The 20367-nt window shown below is 43.2% G+C and overlaps 1 protein-coding gene across 5 annotated transcripts in view; it reads left to right on the top strand.

Annotated features, from left to right (window-relative positions):
* Positions 1-4347: 4347 nt before the first annotated feature.
* LOC129858680 (rho guanine nucleotide exchange factor 9-like) overlaps positions 4348-20367 on the top strand; it is a 116233-nt gene continuing 100213 nt past the window's right edge. For 3 of the 5 annotated variants that reach the window (XM_055927979.1, XM_055927977.1, XM_055927976.1), the window contains exons 1-5: positions 4356-4619; positions 8690-10593; positions 15538-15870; positions 16746-16872; positions 17007-17107. In XM_055927979.1, the coding sequence (XP_055783954.1) occupies positions 8812-10593; positions 15538-15870; positions 16746-16872; positions 17007-17107 (2343 nt within the window). In that variant the 5' untranslated portion in view covers positions 4356-4619; positions 8690-8811. Of the gene's footprint in view, positions 4620-8689; positions 10594-15537; positions 15871-16745; positions 16873-17006; positions 17108-20367 lie in introns of all 5 variants that reach the window. The other 2 variants (XM_055927980.1, XM_055927981.1) reach the window with 2 other exon arrangements.

Raw genomic sequence — 20367 nt, 5'->3', positions numbered from 1 at the left:
AGAGAGGGAGACGACACAGACACACACACACACACACACACACACACACACACACACACACACACACACACACACACACACACACACACACACACACACACACACACACACACACACACACACACACACACACACACACACACACACACACACACACACAACAGAAACAGACTCAACACTGAAAGTCAGGACACCATTTATGAAACAACACATGCCTATTAGACTAAATAAAGATGAACTGCTACGACGTTTTATAATGCCAGAAGGCAGTCCTGATAGTTCTGTTATTAAGAGAAGAGTTCCTCAGATAGCCAGTGGAAGTGGGTTTTAATCAGTGTCGACTGCTAGAGTGTAATGGTCCCGATTAGAATTCCTAAAAAATCTGTTGTTTCCTCTGTAGTTGGGACAGGAAGTAGAACTGTGCTCCTCTTCTGCTGCTCTTGTTTACTGGGGATGGCCTTCCTGTTTTGAGATTCCTACTGATAGTGCTAAGAACTCTCTCTCTCTTTTTCCTCCATCTCCGTCTTCCTCTCTATGATGTTCTCAGGCTCTCTCTCTCTCTCTCTCTCTCTCTCTCTCTCTCTCTCTCTCTCTCTCTCTCTCTCTCTCTCTCTCTCTCTCTCTCTCTCTCTCTCTTTTTCCTGTCTCCATCTTCCTCTCTCTGTCATTCTCAGGCTCTCTCTCTCTCTCTCTTTTTTCTCTGTCTGCGTCTTCCTCTCTCTGTCGTTCTCAGGATCTCTCTCTCAATTCAATTCAATTCAAGGGGCTTTATTGGCATGGGAAACATATGTTAACATTGCTAAACAAAGCAAGTGAGGTAGATAATATACAAAAGTGAAATAAACAATAAAAATGAACGGTAAACATTACACTCACAGAAGTACCAAAATAATAAAGACATTACAGATGTCATATTATGTATATATACAGTGTTGTAAGGATGTACAAATGGTACTCTCTCTCTCTCCGTCTTCCTCTGTCATTCTCAGGCTCTCTCTCTCTCCCTCTATGTTCCTTTTCCTCTTCCTGTCCCTCTCTTTTTCTCACCTCCCTCTCTCTTTTCTTCCTCTTCTTCTCCCTCCTCTAGATAAGGTAGATAGCAGAGCCTGGCCCTCTCCACCCACTGTCACCGCGACATAAACTCCCGCTGAGTCCTCATTAAACATTCCTCCCACTCTAAAAGTGATGTTGTGAAGGGTATGATGTGCACGTGAGTCTGTGCAGACAATATGCAAAGATTCTGAAACTCCTCTCACAGCACTGTTTTAAGTAGATAAGAAATAATAATTGTGTCAGTGGGTTAGAGTTAGGGTACGGGTTAGGGTTAGGTTAAGGGTTAGGGTTGGGGTTAGGGTTGGGGTTAGGGTTAGGGTTAGGTTAAGGGTTAGGATTAGGGTACGGGTACGGGTTAGGGTTAGGTTAAGGGTTAGGGTTAGGGTTAGGGTACAGGTTAGGGTTAGGGTTAGGTTTAGGTTTAGGTTTAGGGTTAGGGTTAGGGTTAGGGTTAGCAGTGATATGTGTGTGTGTGTGTGTGTTGGCTGGGGCAGTGATGGGGCCATGAGCAGATAGGCCAGGGGAAGAATGTAGATCTGGTCTACGTCCCAAATGGCACCCTATATTTCCTACATTATGCTCTACTTATGGGTCCTGGTCAAAAGTAGTGGACTACTGTATATAGGGAATAGGGAGTCATTTGGGATGCAAACCTGCTCTGAGGGAATGTGAAGAATGTCAGTGTAATTTTATCTAACCCTCCTCTACCGTATATATTTTATAGCCGTGTGTGTGTGTGAGAATTCAGCTCACACAAATCAATAACAAGCTTAAATCCCCAATATCCCTTTCGCCAATCTGTCAATAGCCTACATGACTGTTATCAGCTTTCCAAGAATGACATGAACAAGTCTAAACAGGTCATATTCATGTGCTTCCTGAAACATATTTCAACACAAATGTTCACGTGTAACTGCCGTAGCAAGTATGAACAAACAGTACGACACTCAGATGAGCTAGTTATGGTATGTGACTCATGTTCCCAGGCTTAGTAAGGCTTTTATAATAGACTATCACAACATAACATATCTGACCCTGTTATCGTCCTGCTCTCTTCTTTTCATACACTCTATTTTCCCTCGGTGGCGTTGACAATGACTGCTGAAATAATTATAGCTGCTTGTAGCGAACTGTGTCCTGTGTGCGGCGTGCGTGTGTGTGTGTGTGTGCGTGTGTGTGTGTGTGTGTGTCTGTGTGTGTGTGTGTGTGTGTGTGTGTGTGTGTGTGTGTGTGTGTGTGTGTGTGTGTGTGTGTGTGTGTGTGTGTGTGTGTGTGTGTGTGTGTGTGTGTGTGTGTGTGTGTGTGTGTGTGTGTGTGTGTGTGTGTGTGTGTGTGCGTTCTCTATCTATCCCTGCAGTCGGTCGGGAGTATGCCACAGGAAGCACAGGAAGACGGCAATTGTTCTGAAAATGTGAAGCCTATGACATCACTGCTAAATCACTGTAGCTATGTTCACACACAGTTCTAACACCCTAAGATCAGTAGCTAGCCTGCATACTGTATATTTACACACCAAACAGCCAAGGTACAGGACCAACTCTCCTAGGGTTTTCAAAGTGGCCCTCTTCTATGCGCCACTGTGAATGTTCCCCTTGAAATATGTTTTAATTTCAAACATATGTAGGACTGTAGACCTATAGATTAAGTTGGTCAAACACTGGCCTCTCTCTCTCTCTCTCTCTGTCGCACGCTCTCTTTCTCTCTCACTTTCTCCATCACTCTTAGAATTAATCGAATCACTTAATTTAACAAAAAGGAATTGAGAAAGAGGAGGATCAGACATTACAATACTTTACATTGCTGCCACTTAGTGTGTATAAAATACAGATATGTAGGACCTTAATTTGAGATAAATTACTACAGCAGGAACATAATCCTGCAACAACAGGAAATGTGAATTATTATGCGGATTATAATTAATAATATTTGTAGGGGTTTATTTTTTTTTTTTAAAGTGAAATTACAAAATTCAGAAGACTTTTTAAATCTCAAATACACTACGAGTTTTAGATTTCCTGCATTGCACGAAAGTCCTCCTGTAACAGGGTGGTCAAATTAAGATACTATATCTGTACAGTCTTCAGGTTATTATTATGAAGCCTGTCAAGTTATCATGTAAAGAGGATGTTACTTTTCTATTCAAGTATTTTCAAGTTATTTGACCCTATTATAAACACTTCATGACTCTTATCCTATAACGGTCTCTCCACAATCCTGCGTCTGTGTTTCAGCCCAGGGCAGCCCCGCCATGGCAGGACATCTTCATTGTGCCTTTAAGGATTGTCATCTTGATAAACAAGGGGTCATGTAAAGAGCCTGGATGTTATTGTCCTGAGTGGCGTGATGATGACAGTAGAGTATGAGTTACAGAGGAAGAGGATGATGACAGTAGAGTATGAGTTACAGAGGAAGAGGATGATGACAGTAGAGTATGAGTTACAGAGGAAGAGGATGATAACAGTAGAGTAAGAGTTACAGAGGAAGAGGATGATGACAGTAGAGGAAGAGTTACAGAGGAAGAGGATGATAACAGTAGAGTATGAGTTACAGAGGAAGAGGATGGAGGATAAATCACACAGTTACTAAACAGCAAGGTGCTCCAGGACCATTCTAAGGGGTCTTAGGTCCACAGATGGGCGGGACACATACACAGATATTTACATGCACTCAGACAGGCTTCCTGCCATTGTCAGCCAAATCGCCCCCCCGTCCCCGTCCCGTCCCCGTCCCGTCCCTGTCCCCCCATTGCTGTAAGATCCACTGTTTCCTGTGTAGAAGGGAGAACGCCATGCGATGACAATGGGCCAGAAACAGGACAGACATTTAGTCACCTGCCCCACCATCTCCTCTTTCACAGCTAAAAGATTCTGAAGCTGTTGAGTTTTTGTGAATTCAGTTTCCCCTGTGTGCTCTGACCCATTGTGTCCTTTCAATAGAAGGATTTTCACATTCAAAGCAATTCCTGAAAGTGGGTCCAGCCAATGAAACCCCTCTTCACTCAATCATGTATTTTCACTGGCATGTTGAAGTTGAACCATTATATCGCTAAGGTTATTTGGCTACTTAAATGAATTAGTGGGCAGTTCACTAATTACATTTCAGAAGAAACTGATAAAAAATACATCTTTAAGGAAACTAGGTCTATCAAGGTAATTTGTTTCAATACAACTATGAATGTGTGTGTGAGTGTGCATGTGTGTGTGTGTGTGTGAGCCTGTGTGTGTGCCCCTGGCTGCTGATCATACAGTCGGTGCTGCTGATCCACTGTCTGCTGCTCGAGCTTAAAGGGTAAGAGTGTTCATCAGTCTCTACTCAGAGAGAAAACTTTTGACATTTTCAGAGTTATGAGGAAGATTTCTTGAACTAAAAGGGATTATTAGCCCACCGTCAAAAGACGAAGAACTCGCCACAGCATAATTTCAGCGTTACTCATAGCTCTAAAAAGTTTACCGGGTGGGAAGTCAACCGCTGTTTTTGTACCCTACTTACCGTAACTGTTTCGAAGATGACGTTTTGTCCAGAAGTTTGATATGTATCGAGGAGTTTCAACTCTCGAAACCAAGTTGGTAGGTTACAACAATTTTGTAAACGTATGTTCGTAAACGTTTCTCACTTGTTACGTTCGTTATCGTATAAATTGCAATAGAGGCTATAGGCTACTGTAACGAATTATCGGACGGTTGTAGTTAAATGGGTCGGATAAATTACTTCGATGAGGGGAAAAAAAATTACATTTCTCAAGATTGTCTATAGCCGATTCTTACCTTTGCCTATCATGATTTATTCTTTACCGACACACTTTCAGTTTACTTTCACGTTTGTATAGGCCTATTCAAAACAGTAAATAAACATAACGTGAGGCAAACTATTCACATTTTAAGTGTCGTGTTGACATATATTTTTTCCATTTTATTAATCTTTGATAAGAGCCTATTTTAATCCTAGTGATATTGAATAAATTACACCTGTTATAGTTTATAGGGTTGTATGGGCCTATATGTAATTATAATTATAAATATCTCTTAGATTCGTTTCTAATACTGTATCTAACTACATGTAACCACACCTCGTAGATTAGTTTATAATACTGTATCTAACTACATGTAACCACACCTCGTAGATTAGTTTATAATACTCCAACTACATGTAACCACACCTCGTAGATTAGTTTACTGCGATTAGTACTGCATCTAGCTACATGTATTCCTAACTACTCTTGTGGGGGGGGGATCTGTTGTCCACATAATGTTAGCTAATAGGGCATAGTCCTATTTCAAATGACCTGGGCAAGGATAGTGCATTAATATGTGTAACAGAGAGTGAATGGAGGCTGGGCCTAGCTCTCAGTCATCCTCCTCAGATGAAGGGGATCTGTCGTATGATATCAACGCACACACAAGTTGGTGCTGCACACACACATCACCACCACCTCCATAGGGCTCGGTTTCCATGGCAACGCGGGATCCTGGTGTGTGTGCTGCTGTATTCTGTATAATTACTTGGGCTAATGGGGCTCGCGGGGGTATAGAGGGGTATGAGGGTGGATGTTTAAATAATGCTGACTCACGTTAAAGGGACCACTGTACTGCACACAAGATGAAAGATTCACTTATTTCAAGTCACCCTACATCAGCTCATTTCAAATACCCCCCAAAAATGTGTCAGTCATGCATGCCTTTATAGAATGTTCCATGTAAGACCATGACTATTATGTTAAGTCATGTGTTACAAGTGATGAAAGATAGGGTTTGCGCCCAAATGGCACCCTATTGCCTATATAGGGCACTGCTTTTGAGCCCTGGTCACAGGTAGTGCACTATAGGGTATATGCTGCCATTTAGGATGCAACCATAGCTTTTTGAACTGCACTCTTTATGCACCAGTATTATACAAACAGCAATCTGTACTGTACCTGTATCTGTACTGTACCTGTACTGTATCTGTACTGTACCTGTACTGTATCTGTATCTGTATCTGTATCTGTACCTGTACCAGTACTGTACCTGTATCTGTACCTGTACTGTATCTGTATCTGTATCTGTATCTGTACCTGTACCAGTACTGTACCTGTATCTGTACCTGTACTGTATCTGTATCTGTATCTGTATCTGTACCTGTATCTGTACTGTACCTGTACCTGTATCTGTACTGTATTGTACTGTATCTGTACTGTACCTGTACCTGTACCTGTACCTGTACCTGTACCTGTATCTGTACTGTACCTGTACTGTACCTGTATCTGTATTGTACCTGTACCTGTACTGTACCTGTATCTGTATCTGTACTGTACCTGTACTGTATCTGTACTGTACCTGTACCTGTACCTGTACCTGTACCTGTACCTGTACCTGTATCTGTACCAGCACTGTACCTGTACTGTACCCGTACTGTACTGTACTGTACCTGTACCTGTACCTGTACCTGTATCTGTATCTGTATCTGTACCTGTACCTGTACCTGTACTGTACCTGTACCTGTACCTGTACTGTACTGTACCTGTACTGTACTGTACTGTATCTGTACTGTACCTGTACCAGTACTGTATCTGTATCTGTACTGTATCTGTACTGTATCTGTACTGTACCTGTATCTGTACCTGTACCTGTACTGTATCTGTACTGTATCTGTACTGTATTTGTACCGTATCTGTACTGTATCTGTATCTGTATCTGTATTTGTACCGTATCTGTACTGTATCTGTATCTGTATCTGTACCGTATCTGTACTGTATCTGTACTGCATCTATGCTGTACCTGTATCTTGTCTTGTGGGGCATCTAAATCTGATGTGTGGTCAGGTCTGTATGACATATTATGAATGAAGGGTTTATTTGGCTGAACTCAAGCAAAGTCTCCAAGCTTTGTACAAGACACCAATTTTGTTATTGCCCCTCTGAGATAAATACAGGGTTGTTATTGTCCCTCTGAGATAAATACAAGGTTCTTATTGCCCCTCGGAGATAAATAGAGAGTTCTTATTGCCCCTCTGAGATAAATACAGGGTTCTTATTGCCCCTCTGAGATAAATCCAGGATTATTATTGCCCCTCTGAGATAAATACAGGGTTCTTATTGCCCCTCGGAGATAAATACAGAGTTGTTATTGCCCCTCGGAGATAAATACAGAGTCCTTATTGCCCCTCAGAGATAAATACAGGGTTCTTATTGACCTTCAGAGATAAAAACAGGGTTCGTATTGCCCCTCAGAGATAAATACAGGGTTTGTATTGCCCCTCAGAGATAAATACAGGGTTATTATTGCCCCTCGGAGATAAATACAGGGTTATTATTGCCCCTCAGAGATCAATACCGGGTTCGTATTGCCCCTCAGAGATAAATACAGGGTTCTTATTGCCCCTTAGAGATAAATACAGGGTTATTATTGCCCCTCGGAGATAAATACAGGGTTCTTATTGCCCTTTCTGAGATAAATACAGGGTTATTATTGCTCCTCAGAGATAAAAACTGGGTTCGTATTGCCCCTCAGAGATAAATACAGAGTTCTTATTGCTCCTCAGAGATAAATACAGGGTTATTATTGCTCCTCAGAGATAAAAACTGGGTTCGTATTGCCCCTCAGAGATAAAAACTGGGTTCGTATTGCTCCTCAGAGATAAATACAGAGTTCTTATTGCTCCTCAGAGATAAATACAGGGTTATTATTGCCCCTCGGAGATAAATACAGGGTTATTATTGCCCCTCGGAGATAAATACAGAGTTGATATTGCCCCTCGGAGATAAATACAGAGTTCTTATTGCCCCTCAGAGATAAATACAGGCTTCTTATTGACCTTCAGAGATAAAAACAGGGTTCTTATTGCCCCTCAGAGATAAAAACAGGGTTTGTATTGCCCCTCAGAGATAAATACATGGTTCTTATTGCCCCTTAGAGATAGATACAGGGTTCTTATTGACCTTCAGATATAAATACAGGGTTCGTATTGCTCCTCAGAGATAAATACAGGGTTCGTATTGATCCTCAGAGATAAAAACTGGGTTCGTATTGCTCCTCAGAGATAAATACAGAGTTCTTATTGCTCCTCAGAGATAAATACAGGGTTCTTATTGCTCCTCAGAGATAAATACAGGGTTCGTATTGCTTCTCAGAGATAAATACAGGGTTCGTATTGCTCCTCAGAGATAAAAACAGGGTTATTATTGCCCCTCAGAGATAAATACAGGGTTATTATTGCCCCTCAGAGATAAAAACAGGGTTATTATTGCCCCTCTGAGATAAATACAGGGTTCTTATTGCCCCTCAGAGATAAAAACAGGGTTCGTATTGCTCCTCAGAGATAAATACAGGGTTATTATTGCCCCTCAGAGATAAAAACAGGGTTATTATTGCCCCTCAGAGATAAATACAGGGTTCTTATTGCTCCTCAGAGATAAATACAGAGTTCTTATTGCTCCTCAGAGATAAATACAGGGTTCTTATTGCCCCTCGGAGATAAATACAGAGTTCTTATTGCTCCTCAGAGATAAATACAGGGTTATTATTACTCCTCAGAGATAAATACAGGGTTCGTATTGCCCCTCAGAGATAAATACAGGGTTCTTTAATTGATTTTAATTGAATTGTGTGTGTGAGTATAAGAGAGCTGACAAATTGATGTGCTGTGTGTTTTGTCTCTCCAGGTGTGTGGGTGAACGAGATGGTGCGGTCTGGAGCTGATAGCTGACGGATCTGATAGCTGACGGAGCTGATAGCTGACGGAGCTGATAGCTGACTTAGCAGTAGTAGGATGAGATGAGAGAGGATGGAACACACGGACAGCCCCACCTCCCACAGCAGCGACCCCAACGGGTTCGTCAATAAAGTCTTCAACGTGTCTCTGGATGTGCAGAATGAGACCGGCACTGTATCTATCCAGGAGACTGGGAAGGGAGAGGGACAGGGAGAGGGTCAAGAAGAGGGTCAGGGTCCAGGCCATGCCCAGGGACAGTGGCAGGGGGCTGGGGATAGACAGGCAGAGACCCAGGAACCTCCTCAGACCCCTGGGATGGAGCACCCGGATGTCAACCGTAGACCAAGAGCTACAGGAGGTATCTGGAAGATCTTGACCCGGCGTAAAGCGGCTTCAGAACTGGATAACAGAAGACCTCACTCCATGATCCTCCCTGGAGAGGAGGCCTCCATCCCTAAACTGTCCTTCGCTGACAAGGTCCGCTCCATCAAGAAGCTCCGCTCTCCGGGTGTCTTCAAGGGGAGGGTGGGGAAGATGTCTGGGTCCAACACTAAGTTCAGAGACGGAGAGATGGAGGACGACTCGTTTTGCCGGGACTTCCTCCCCTCGCCCGCCCTGCATCCCGGTAGGAGCACACTCCGCCACTACGCCAAGAGGCACTCGTATGCCGGACACACCTCCGAGTTCGACTGCTCATTTGAGGACATGGATCTGACAGCTACCCTGGACAGACACCATCTTCCCTCGCTATTGGAGCCTGTTACCCAGAACGGCTCTAAGCCCACAGAGAGAGTCTCCTACACCAAGAGACCTCAGGTCCAGGCTCAGGCGCAGGCCAACCACTCCTCTAACTGTAACACTACCTCAGCAGGAGTGTGTGAGGAGCAGAGTGTGAGGGGCGGCCCCAAGGCCCCGCTGGGTGGGAGGAGGTCTAAGAGAGCTGACGTGTGGAGTTACCTGAGGAAGATCTCTGTCCTGGGGAAGGGGAACCCGGCTTACTCAGAGAGGAGTTTTGACTCAGAGCTACACACACTGGACAAGACCATGGACTCTGACTACGGCTCGGTGGACTTCGAGAGCATCAGGGACTTTCAACCAGCGGCTCCAAAGCACTCTGACAGCAAAGGCGGACATTTTGGGGGTCTGATTAAGTTCTTCAGCAACGTTGCGGAGACGGCTAGAAAATGGAGGATGTCTTCTCACTCCTTCTCTCCTCCAGAGGGGGGAGCGGAGCGGACGCCACTGGACTCCCCCAGAGCAGGGCAGCGTCTGGGGGACTATGTCCACAGTGTGTCCCTGACCCTCCGCAGTGAGGACCATCCAGAGTGTCCCCCGACACCTGGCTCACCCCTGACCCCTCACCCCCCTCGCTCCCCTGCCTGTGACCCTGCCTCACCCACTCCTCTGATAGGCAGACGGTCTCCTCAGGTGGTGCTGAAGGCCTGGAGGGTATGTCCGGACTCACCAAGCGTTAACGGCCTGGTGTGTGTGAGCTCATTGGAAACGGCCAGACAGACAGACAAACAGACAGAGAGCCAGACAGTCAGACAGACAGAGAGACAGACACGGCACACCTCTGTAGCCACAGTAGAGAATCACGTGCCACACTCAAGGCTGGAGAGAGAGACTCAGAAAGAGACAGTGGGAGACAGAGGCCACTTAGAATGTCTGTCTACAGTAGAAGAGAGAGAAAGAGAGGAAAGAGAGGGACACTCAGGAAATTATCTGGATTCCGAGGATGCTCTACCTGTCTCGGATCAGACACACCTTCCAAACGGCCAATCAAAGTTACGGGAAAGAGAGACCGTAGCCACTAGGGAGCCAGCAGGAAACTGCCACCAGGAAGTATTTAAGGTGAGTATGTTGATGATAAACATGAAAACTGTTTTATGTTCAACACCCCTTATTGAAAGAAACAGGTTTCTGGTTAACAGTTGAAGCTAACCTTTGGCCAATTTACTGCAGATTTGTGGCAAGCTCATATTTTCACATGCAAATTAGTTTTGTGGCAAACTGTTGCAACGACTTGTAAACTTCTGGCAAACAATTCTGGGAAACATATGACTAACATTCTACTGTTTGCTGAAAACTCCGTATGAATACACAGATTAGATCCCGTTTTTGGTGACTGTGTGTTACCAACATTGAAATGTTATATCTACATGAACCAACTCACATATAACTTTAAATGAACTTGCTTGTCACAGAGATAACTAAACTAAACATACAGTACTAATCATACTAAACACCATGTGTTAACAGATATAAACAAATCCAATCCAAATTGAAATGATCAGCAGGTTAATGAAGAAAAGAGCAAAGACCTGATATTTCCCAAATACATGTTTTATTTAATATGTTTACGTAGCTGCATTTACATGAGAGAAATGTGAACACTATGGGGATGTTGACCTTAGGATGTTTAAAGGGGCAACTACAGAATTTACATGAGCCAAGTGTTAATTGAGCAATAGCATTCAACCAATGGAAGTTTCAAAGATAATTAACAAAATGTAAATAATTCAAACAACAACAACTAAATCAAACCCAGTTCACAACTATTGCCTTTTTGAGGGAACTTCAGAGATGGCGGCCCTGTGGAAGTCCTTCGACCAAAGCTTGTTGAAAACATGAACTGAACCAATCAGAAAACACAAAACAAAAACAACCTTAGGATACTGAAAACAATTTAACACTTTATATTTTGGCAGCTTAAGAAATGGATTCAGCAGCTAATGGGCAGGTTTGGCTTTGGAAAACAGGGTCAGCTGTTACAAAGCTGCCTTGATGTTACTGTGCTTCTCACTGAAACTGGCATTCTATATATTTTTCAGCAAGGAAACAATGTTTCTGCCTTGTATATTATTGCTATACAGTGTACAGTGCCTTGCAAAACTATTCACCCCCTTGGCATTTTTCCTATTTTGTTGCATTACAACGTGTAATTTAAATAGATTTTTATTTGGATTTCATGTAATCTACATACATAAAATAGTCCAAATTGGTGAAGTGAAATAAAAAAAATAACTTCAAAAAATTTAAAAGAATGACAAACAGAAAAGTGGTACATGCATATATATTCACCCCTTTCCTATGAAGCCCCTAAATAAGATCTGGTGCAACAAAATACATTCAGAAGTTACATAATTAGTTAAATAAAGTCCACCTGTGTGTAATCTAAGTGTCACATGATCTGTCACATGATCTCAGTATATATACCCCTGTTCTGAAAGGCCCCAGAGTCTGCAAAACCAGTAAGCAAGGGGCACCACCAAGCAAGCGGCACCATGAAGACCAAGGAGCTCTCCAAACAGGTCAGGAACAAAGTTGTGGAGAAATACAGATCAGGATTGGGTTATAAAAAAATATCAGAAACTTTGAACATCCCACGGAGCACCATTAAATCCATTATTAAAAAATGGTAAGAATATGAAGAAGATGGTACTCTGGTCAGATGATTCTAAAATTGAGAATTTTGGACATCAAGGAAAACACTATGTCTGGCACAAACCCAACACCTTTCATCACCCCGAGAATACCATCCCCACAGTGAAGCATGATGGTGGCAGCATCATGCTGTTGGGATGTTTTTCATCAGCAGGGACTGGGAAACTGGTCAGAATTGAAGGAATGATGGATGACCCTAAATACAGGGAAATTCTTTGAGGAAACCTGTTTCAGTCTTCCAGAGATTTGAGACTGAGACAGAGGTTCACCTTCCAGCAGGACAATGACCCAAAGCATACTGCTAAAGCAACACTTGAGTGGTTTAAGGGGAAACATTTAAATGACTCGGAATGGCCTAGTCAAAGCCCAGACCTCAATCCAATTGAGAATCTGTGGTATGACTTAAAGATGGCTGTACACCAGCGTAACCCATCCAACTTGAAGGAGCTGGAGCAGTTTCGCTTTGAGGAATGGGCAAAAATCCCAGTGGCTAGATGTGCCAAGCTTATGAGACATACCCCAAGAGACTAGCAGCTGTAATTGCTGCAAAAGGTGGCTCTACAAAGTATTGACTTTGGGGGGGTGAATAGTTATGCACGCTTAGGTTTTCTGTTTTTTTGTCTTAATTCTTGTTTGTTTCACAATAAAAAAATATCTTGCATTTTCAAAGTGGTAGGCATGTTGTGTAAATCAAATGATACAAACTCCCCCAAAATCCATTTTAATTCCAGGTTGTAAGGCAACAAAATAGGAAAAATGCCAAGGGGGTGAAACTTTCGCAAGCCACTGTATATACAAACGATGTAGCATGCACAAATAGGGACTTAGCTTTTAATATGTGTCCAGCTGTTCATAGAGAGCCACAGTATACAACATATTTCTTCAGCCAAGTCTCAACACAACTGATTCAAACTTATCAACTAATTATGATTTTCAATCTAGACTGGGGACTACTAGTGGTCTCTTCTTCCTGACTCAGGTATATAAGGCTTGGGTGGAAGAAAAGCAACATCAAATTGAGTTATGCCTAATATGGCAATTCATATTAATGTTCCAAAATGAATTCTTGTTAACTTACATCTCAAAGCCATCCATGCAAGAAGCCTTGGCCTGGTGCATATTTCTTTGTCTTCCATTTGATTGAAGGCCTCAGTCTGTCTTTTTATCTTGTAACTGATTGCTTCTAGAAACAGAGATGGAACAACACATGATGAAGATGAGCTAGCTACTAGTTTAAAGCAAGGAAAGTTCTAATTGTTACAAAGAATGAATGTATGGCCTACAATTCTGAGAATACTATATGCATTTACTTACCTCATCAAGATTGAAGATGATACACTCAAATAAAGTGTTATGATCGAGTGCACCACAAACATCTTCCCAGGGTGTTGATTTACCCTTCTACCAATACAGCCTCTTCCAACACCACAGGTAGGGGAAGGGTATCCATCTGCAAATGTGAAGTCTGGCTTGGATGTCAAGTCAGCTCATATTGTTGTTACCTTAGCTGTTGTGCTAGCAAACATGCTACTGAACAGTGATACTAGCATATTGAAATGCATATTGGTATAATAAGACATCAACGTATTCACCGAAAAATATAATTGTTTCGGCAAATCATTAGTTAGCTAGCTAGCGATCACATTAATTGTGCAATATTATGGTAGCTAATGTTAGCTAGCTAAGCCCTAGCCAGTCAGTGGCGCTGACAGATTGAAACTGGTATCAACAAAATGTGTTTCACTCTATCCCATAAAATATGACATTGCTAACTAGCCATCAATTAACTAACCCAATTTAAAAGTTTATTAGGATGTTTAATTAATCATTTCACTCACTGGTAGGTAGCTAGTTTGGTTTCCATATTTCAACAAATTTTTCGAATCCCCTTGATCCCTTTCAGCGGTTACTGGTCTTGGAAGTCACGTGTTCACCAGAAATGGCTTCCAGTGAACTGTTTGCCACTGCTGGCAATAAATATTATTGTTGCCAAAGGTTTACCACACATTCACCACTGGAAAACATTTGCAAACTTCTGGCAGCATTTTGTGACACACTATTTTGTTTGCAGCAATTTTGCCACAATTTGCCACAAACATTTTTGTAAGGGACTGTAAATCAATTCAGTAAGGAATTCAAATAGTTATTTGTAATTTGTGCCTGTTAATGATAAAAATGTGTTCTTGTAAGTCATCACCTCATTTTATTCAGTCCTATCGAATCATTAATTCATTATCAGATCCTGTCATTATGTCGCTATTACAATACTATTACATTACAACATTGTCTTATTGTAAACCTTTCTAACGTTGTTAAACATCATCATTCTTTTGCTTTTTAAAAACAGAAATCATCTAAATGCTTTATGCAAGTCTCATAACAGTTACTTGTACTGCACAACATTGAATAAGTAGACTGTAGGTCTCTCTCTGTTAGAGAGGGTAATGTACAGAGAGCATTCTCTGTTAGAGAGGGTAATGTACAGATAGCATTCTCTGTTAGAGAGGGTAATGTACAGAGAGCATGTTGTGGGTATTCTTTTGCCCCATCTGTTGGCCAGAGGAGGAAGTAAAGTCAGAGAGTGTTCGTTAGACCACAGTAGTCTGTCCTTCCTGCCCCTTCCTGTCACACAAAAACACACCAGCAAATCTTGTTCTAAAAAAAAACATGGGAATTTAGTTCTAAAAGTGGTTCCCAACCCAGTCCTCAGGGATCCCTGAGACATTCCACACGTGTGTTCTATTAAAGCCCCAGCCAGTCAACTAATTTAAAGCCCTCAATTAGTAAAATCAGGCGTGGTAGAGCAAATATGTGCAACAGAAAACAGTGTGTGTGTGTGTGTGTGTGTGTGTGTGTGTGTGTGTGTGTGTGTGTGTGTGTGTGTGTGTGTGTGTGTGTGTGTGTGTGTGTGTGTGTGTGTGTGTGTGTGTGTGTGTGTGTGTGTGTGTGTGTGTGTGTGTGTGTGTGAGTGCGTGCGTGCGTGCGTGTGTGTGTGACTGCCCCCACCCTAACTGCAGCTTCATATATACCTCCTTCTCCTCACACCGTTCAGATTACTCATCTCATCTGCCCTCCGGTGTCTCTCTCACAGCGAGTCAGGACATGTCAGTCCCTCCTGTACTGCACTACAGTGAGTTGTAGTAATACTGGGCTTGGTCTAACAGTGGATTATCCTGCAGAGTAATATAGGGCATGGTCTAACAGTGGATTTTCCTGTAAGGAATCTAAAATGGAAACCAACTATGGAAATCAGGGTTGTGAATGGAGTGAGATGGAATTGTTACCTAGAACCAGATTGATTGATTGACTCATCGATTTATTGATGAATTAATTGATTGGTTGGTTGATTAGGGGGCTCTATCAGGCAGTGTTTTGAGGAGACCCAGGTCAGTCCAGTCCTGTTCTAGTCCAGTGAAGACCCCTGCCCCTCCCAAGCCCCCCTGCCTTCGCCCCCGTCCCGCCTCAGCACTGGTCGACCTCCGAGTCTGCAGTCCCTTCCCAGAGGGCTGTGCGTTTGCCGTTGCTCAGCAGGCCACAGGGGGCTCTCTGTGCCGGCACAGACGCAGGCCCGGTCCCGTGATGCACCTCTTGCCGGGTCGGAGACAGGCGGGCGGTCTGGCCAGGCCATGCTCTGTCATAGAGCCCTCCGTTACCGTGGAGACAGACCCCGCGCAGAGTCACAGAGTAAGATCTCTCACACACACACACACACACACACACACACACACACACACACACACACACACACACACACACACACATTATCCCACTGCTGAGAGAATGAAAGTGGGAGTGTGTGTGGAGACTGACCAGTAGTCTCTGCCAACCCTCATTTAAATATAGGCTGTAGTCCTCCTGGCTGGTAGGGCCAGTAATGAATCAACCACACCACGCTCTGCACGCTTTGATGGGAGGAGATTACAAACCCTGTATTTATACCCTCCTACTCTACAACAATGCTACACGCTCTGACCCATTTCTACAAGGCTGTATTCATATATCCTCCTTTCCTTGAGCTGCTCTTTCTCTGCTCTCTTGATCTCTCTCTCTCCTCTCACTCTCTGCTGCTGTCTCTCTCGTTCACTCTTTCTCTGTCCATGGCTGATTTTCTGTGTCACCGCTCCCATATGTTCTGTCCATTCATTATTCCCTCATTATAATAACTCACCCTCTGAACTTTTCACCTGGAGACTCATTCACCTGACTGGTAGTATTGATTCATACTGTATCACCTGACTGGTAGGAATGATTCATATTGTATCACCTGACTGGTAGGAATGATTCATATTGTATCACCTGACTGGTAGGAATGATTTATATCGTATCACCTGACTTGTGGGAATGATTCATACTGTATCACCTGACTGGTAGGAATGATTCATATTGTATCACAAGGTTGTCTGCGGCATGCACTCAGAAAATATGCACCAGAATATACTGTGGGGTTTAAATGTTCTACACTCTGAGAAGGAAAGAAGATGTGTTGTTTGGGGGATCTGTATGTACTGTATGTGAGAGACGTTGGGTGTGTGCTTGCGTAACTGTCCAGTGTGTTTCAGGCCATGTCTCGTCCCCCGGGGGCATCACCTTTAGAGCCCCCCCTCAGAGTGTCTCTTCAGAGGTGTCACTCCCTCCCTCTCCCCCCCAGCAGCCTCACCACTCTGGCCCTGTTACCGGGACACACAGGTACTACATGAGTGTGTGCACGTGTGTGTGCGTGCCTGCCTGCCTGTGTCAGTATGTGCATGTTGGTGTACGCATGCTTGTATGTGTGCGTGTGTGTGTGGTGGTTGAACTGTCTGTGTGTCTGTCCCATACAGCAGACTCCCAGTCATCCTCAATGTGTCCTGATGATGGAGAGACTGGCAGCTGCAGGAGGAGACTGCTCAGAACAGGCTCTGGTCCACTACAAGTCAACATCGTGAGTCACTGCCTACCATGTCCTATAATCACACTATATTAGCCTGTTAGCATGTTCAGTCACAAGTCACTGGCTGCGTCTCAAATGGGACCCTATTCCCTATAGACGGGTTAGCTGACAACGTCATGAAAACAATGTACTCGCGCTTCAAAGGGGTAGAAGGTTGTGTGTTGTTGTGATTCTGTATGGCCAGGTAGCTAGCAACAAGGACAAGAAACTGCTATGTGGCGGCAGATAGCCTAGCGCTTAAGAGCATTAGGTCAGTAACTGAAAGATCGCTGGTTGGAATCTCCGAGCTGTCTTGTTTTGAGGGGTTTTGACTGAGGTCTATGCAAATAGGGTTAAAATGTGCCAGCTAGCTAGCTAACCAACAACTGTAACAATGTATTTGAGAGACAAATGCGCATTGTGCAACTTTATTTATGTTTTCAATAAACATTGGAGACGAAATTGAGTTTACATGTTATCAGCAATCTAAGCCAACGTCGTCTGTTTTGCCCCAGTCTTCCTTCCGGGTTCTGGTTTGATGGAGACATTCAGAGAATATCTCTGCAATGCAGTTCAACAGTCTTCCTTCAGGGTTCATTTCAACAGTCTTCCTTCAGGGTCCATTTCAACAGTCTTCCTTCAGGGTCCATTTCAACAGTCTTCCTTCAGGGTGCAGTTCAACAGTCTTCCTTCAGGGTTCAATTCAACAGTCTTCCTTCAGGGTCCATTTCAACAGTCTTCATTCAGGGTCCATTTCAACAGTCTTCATTCAGGGTCCATTTCAACAGTCTTCATTCAGGGTCCATTTCAACAGTCTTCCTTCAGGGTCCAGTTCAACAGTCTTCATTCAGGGTCCAGTTCAACAGTCTTCCTTCAGGGTTCAATTCAACAGTCTTCCTTCACGGTTCAATTCAACAGTCTTCATTCAGGGTCCAGTTCAACAGTCTTCCTTCAGGGTCCAGTTCAACAGTCTTCCTTCAGGGTTCATTTCAACAGTCTTCCTTCAGGGTCCATTTCAACAGTCTTCATTCAGGGTCCATTTCAACAGTCTTCATTCAGGGTCCAGTTCAACAGTCTTCATTCAGGGTTCAGTTCAACAGTCTTCCTTCAGGGTTCATTTCAACAGTCTTCATTCAGGGTCCAGTTCAACAGTCTTCATTCAGGGTTCAGTTCAACAGTCTTCCTTCAGGGTTCATTTCAACAGTCTTCCTTCAGGGTCCATTTCAACAGTCTTCATTCAGGGTCCAGTTCAACAGTCTTCATTCAGGGTTCAGTTCAACACTCTTCCTTCAGGGTCCATTTCAACAGTCTTCCTTCAGGGTTCAGTTCAACAGTCTTCATTCAGGGTCCAGTTCAACAGTCTTCCTTCAGGGTTCAATTCAACAGTCTTCCTTCAGGGTTCAATTCAACAGTCTTCCTTCAGGGTTCAATTCAACAGTCTTCATTCAGGGTTCAATTCAACAGTCTTCCTTCTGAGTCCAGTTCAACAGTCTTCCTTCAGGGTTCAATTCAACAGTCTTCCTTCAGGGTTCAGTTCAACAGTCTTCCTTCAGGGTTCAATTCAACAGTCTTCCTTCAGGGTTCAATTCAACAGTCTTCATTCAGGGTTCATTTCAACAGTCTTCCTTCAGGGTTCTGGTTTGAGAAACATTTTTGAAAGAAAAAATGTGGCCTATGTATTTCATCCAGCAGGTCATCAGCCGTAGGACTCAGATCCCTTCATCTCTACCTCATCATTCTCTTTCATCTCTCTCTGTTCTCATCTCTCTCTGTTCTCTCTCTCTCTCTCTCTCTCTCTCTTTCTCTCTCTCTCATCTCTCATCTCTCCCTGTTCTTTGTTATCTCTCTCAGTTGTCTCTCTCATCTCTCTCTGTTCTCTCTGTCTCCTCTATCTCATCTTTCTCACCTTTGGGATCTAAACTCAGAATCTCAGAGAAAGGCCCTTTGATGAAGACGGGGCCCCAAGGGACCTTAACTGAAGGAGAGACGCTTTTCTCTCCATCTCTCAGAGTCTAATTGTTAATGAGCTGCAGCTGTACGCACACACACACACACACACACACACACACACACACACACACACACACACACACACACACACACACACACACACACACACACACACACACACACACACACACACACACACACACAAATGCATGCATGCAGGTAGGCACACACACACACTCTCTCACACACACTCATACACACAGCTGGAGGTCGAACTCTGTATTTTGCCACCACAACTATTCTGGAGTTGAACGGTGTTTGTCGTCAGTTCCATGCTGTTGCCATGACACTGTGTGTTTCCTGTTTATCTTCAGGATTCTATCTTTAGAAAGCCTTTTTAAGTGTGAGTTAAATAGACAGTGTGTGGGTGAGAGAGAGATTTGGAGGAGGGGGGTATACAGAGAAAAAGGTGGGGAGATGGAGAGAGGGGTGAGAGAGAGAAAGAGAGGGATAGACAGATGTTTTCATTATGTGTCTTATGTTTTGGCTCTCATCCCTCAGGGCTACTTTTCAATGGCGATATAAACCATTGAGAGTGTTTCAAAAAGAGAGCGAGAGATGTGTTTGTTAATGGCCAGAGAGATAAAAGACAGTGAGAGATGTTTGTTAATGGGCAGAGAGATAAAGGACAGTAAGAGATGTTTTTTAATGGCCAGAGAGATAAAAGACAGTAAGAGATATTTGTTAATTGCCAGAGAGATAAAAGACAGTAAGAGATGTGTTTGTTAATGGCCAGAGAGATCAAAGACAGTAAGAGATGTTTGTTAATGGCCTGAGAGATAAAAGACAGTAAGAGATGTTTGTTAATGGCCAGAGAGATCAAAGACAGTAAGAGATGTTTGTTAATGACCAGAGAGATGTGTTTGTTAATGGCCAGAGAGATAAAGGACAGTGAGAGATGTGTTTGTTAATGACCAGAGAGATAAAGGACAGTGAGAGATGTGTTTGTTAATGGCCAGAGAGATCAAAGACAGTAAGATATGTGTTTGTTAATGGCCAGAGAGATAAAGGACAGTGAGAGATGTGTTTGTTAATGACCAGAGAGATAAAGGACAGTGAGAGATGTGTTTGTTAATTAATTAATGTCCAGAGAGATAAAGAACAGTGAGAGATGTGTTTGTTAATGGCCAGAGAGATAAAGGACAGTGAGAGATGTTTGTTAATGGGCAGAGAGATAAAGGACAGTAAGAGATGTTTGTTAATGGCCAGAGAGATAAAAGTCAGTAAGAGATGTTTGTTAATAGCCAGAGAGATAAAAGACA

This window comes from Salvelinus fontinalis, chromosome 6, assembly GCF_029448725.1.
Source record: "Salvelinus fontinalis isolate EN_2023a chromosome 6, ASM2944872v1, whole genome shotgun sequence".
NCBI lineage: Eukaryota > Metazoa > Chordata > Actinopteri > Salmoniformes > Salmonidae > Salvelinus > Salvelinus fontinalis.
This window is presented reverse-complemented; position numbering and strand designations above follow the sequence as displayed.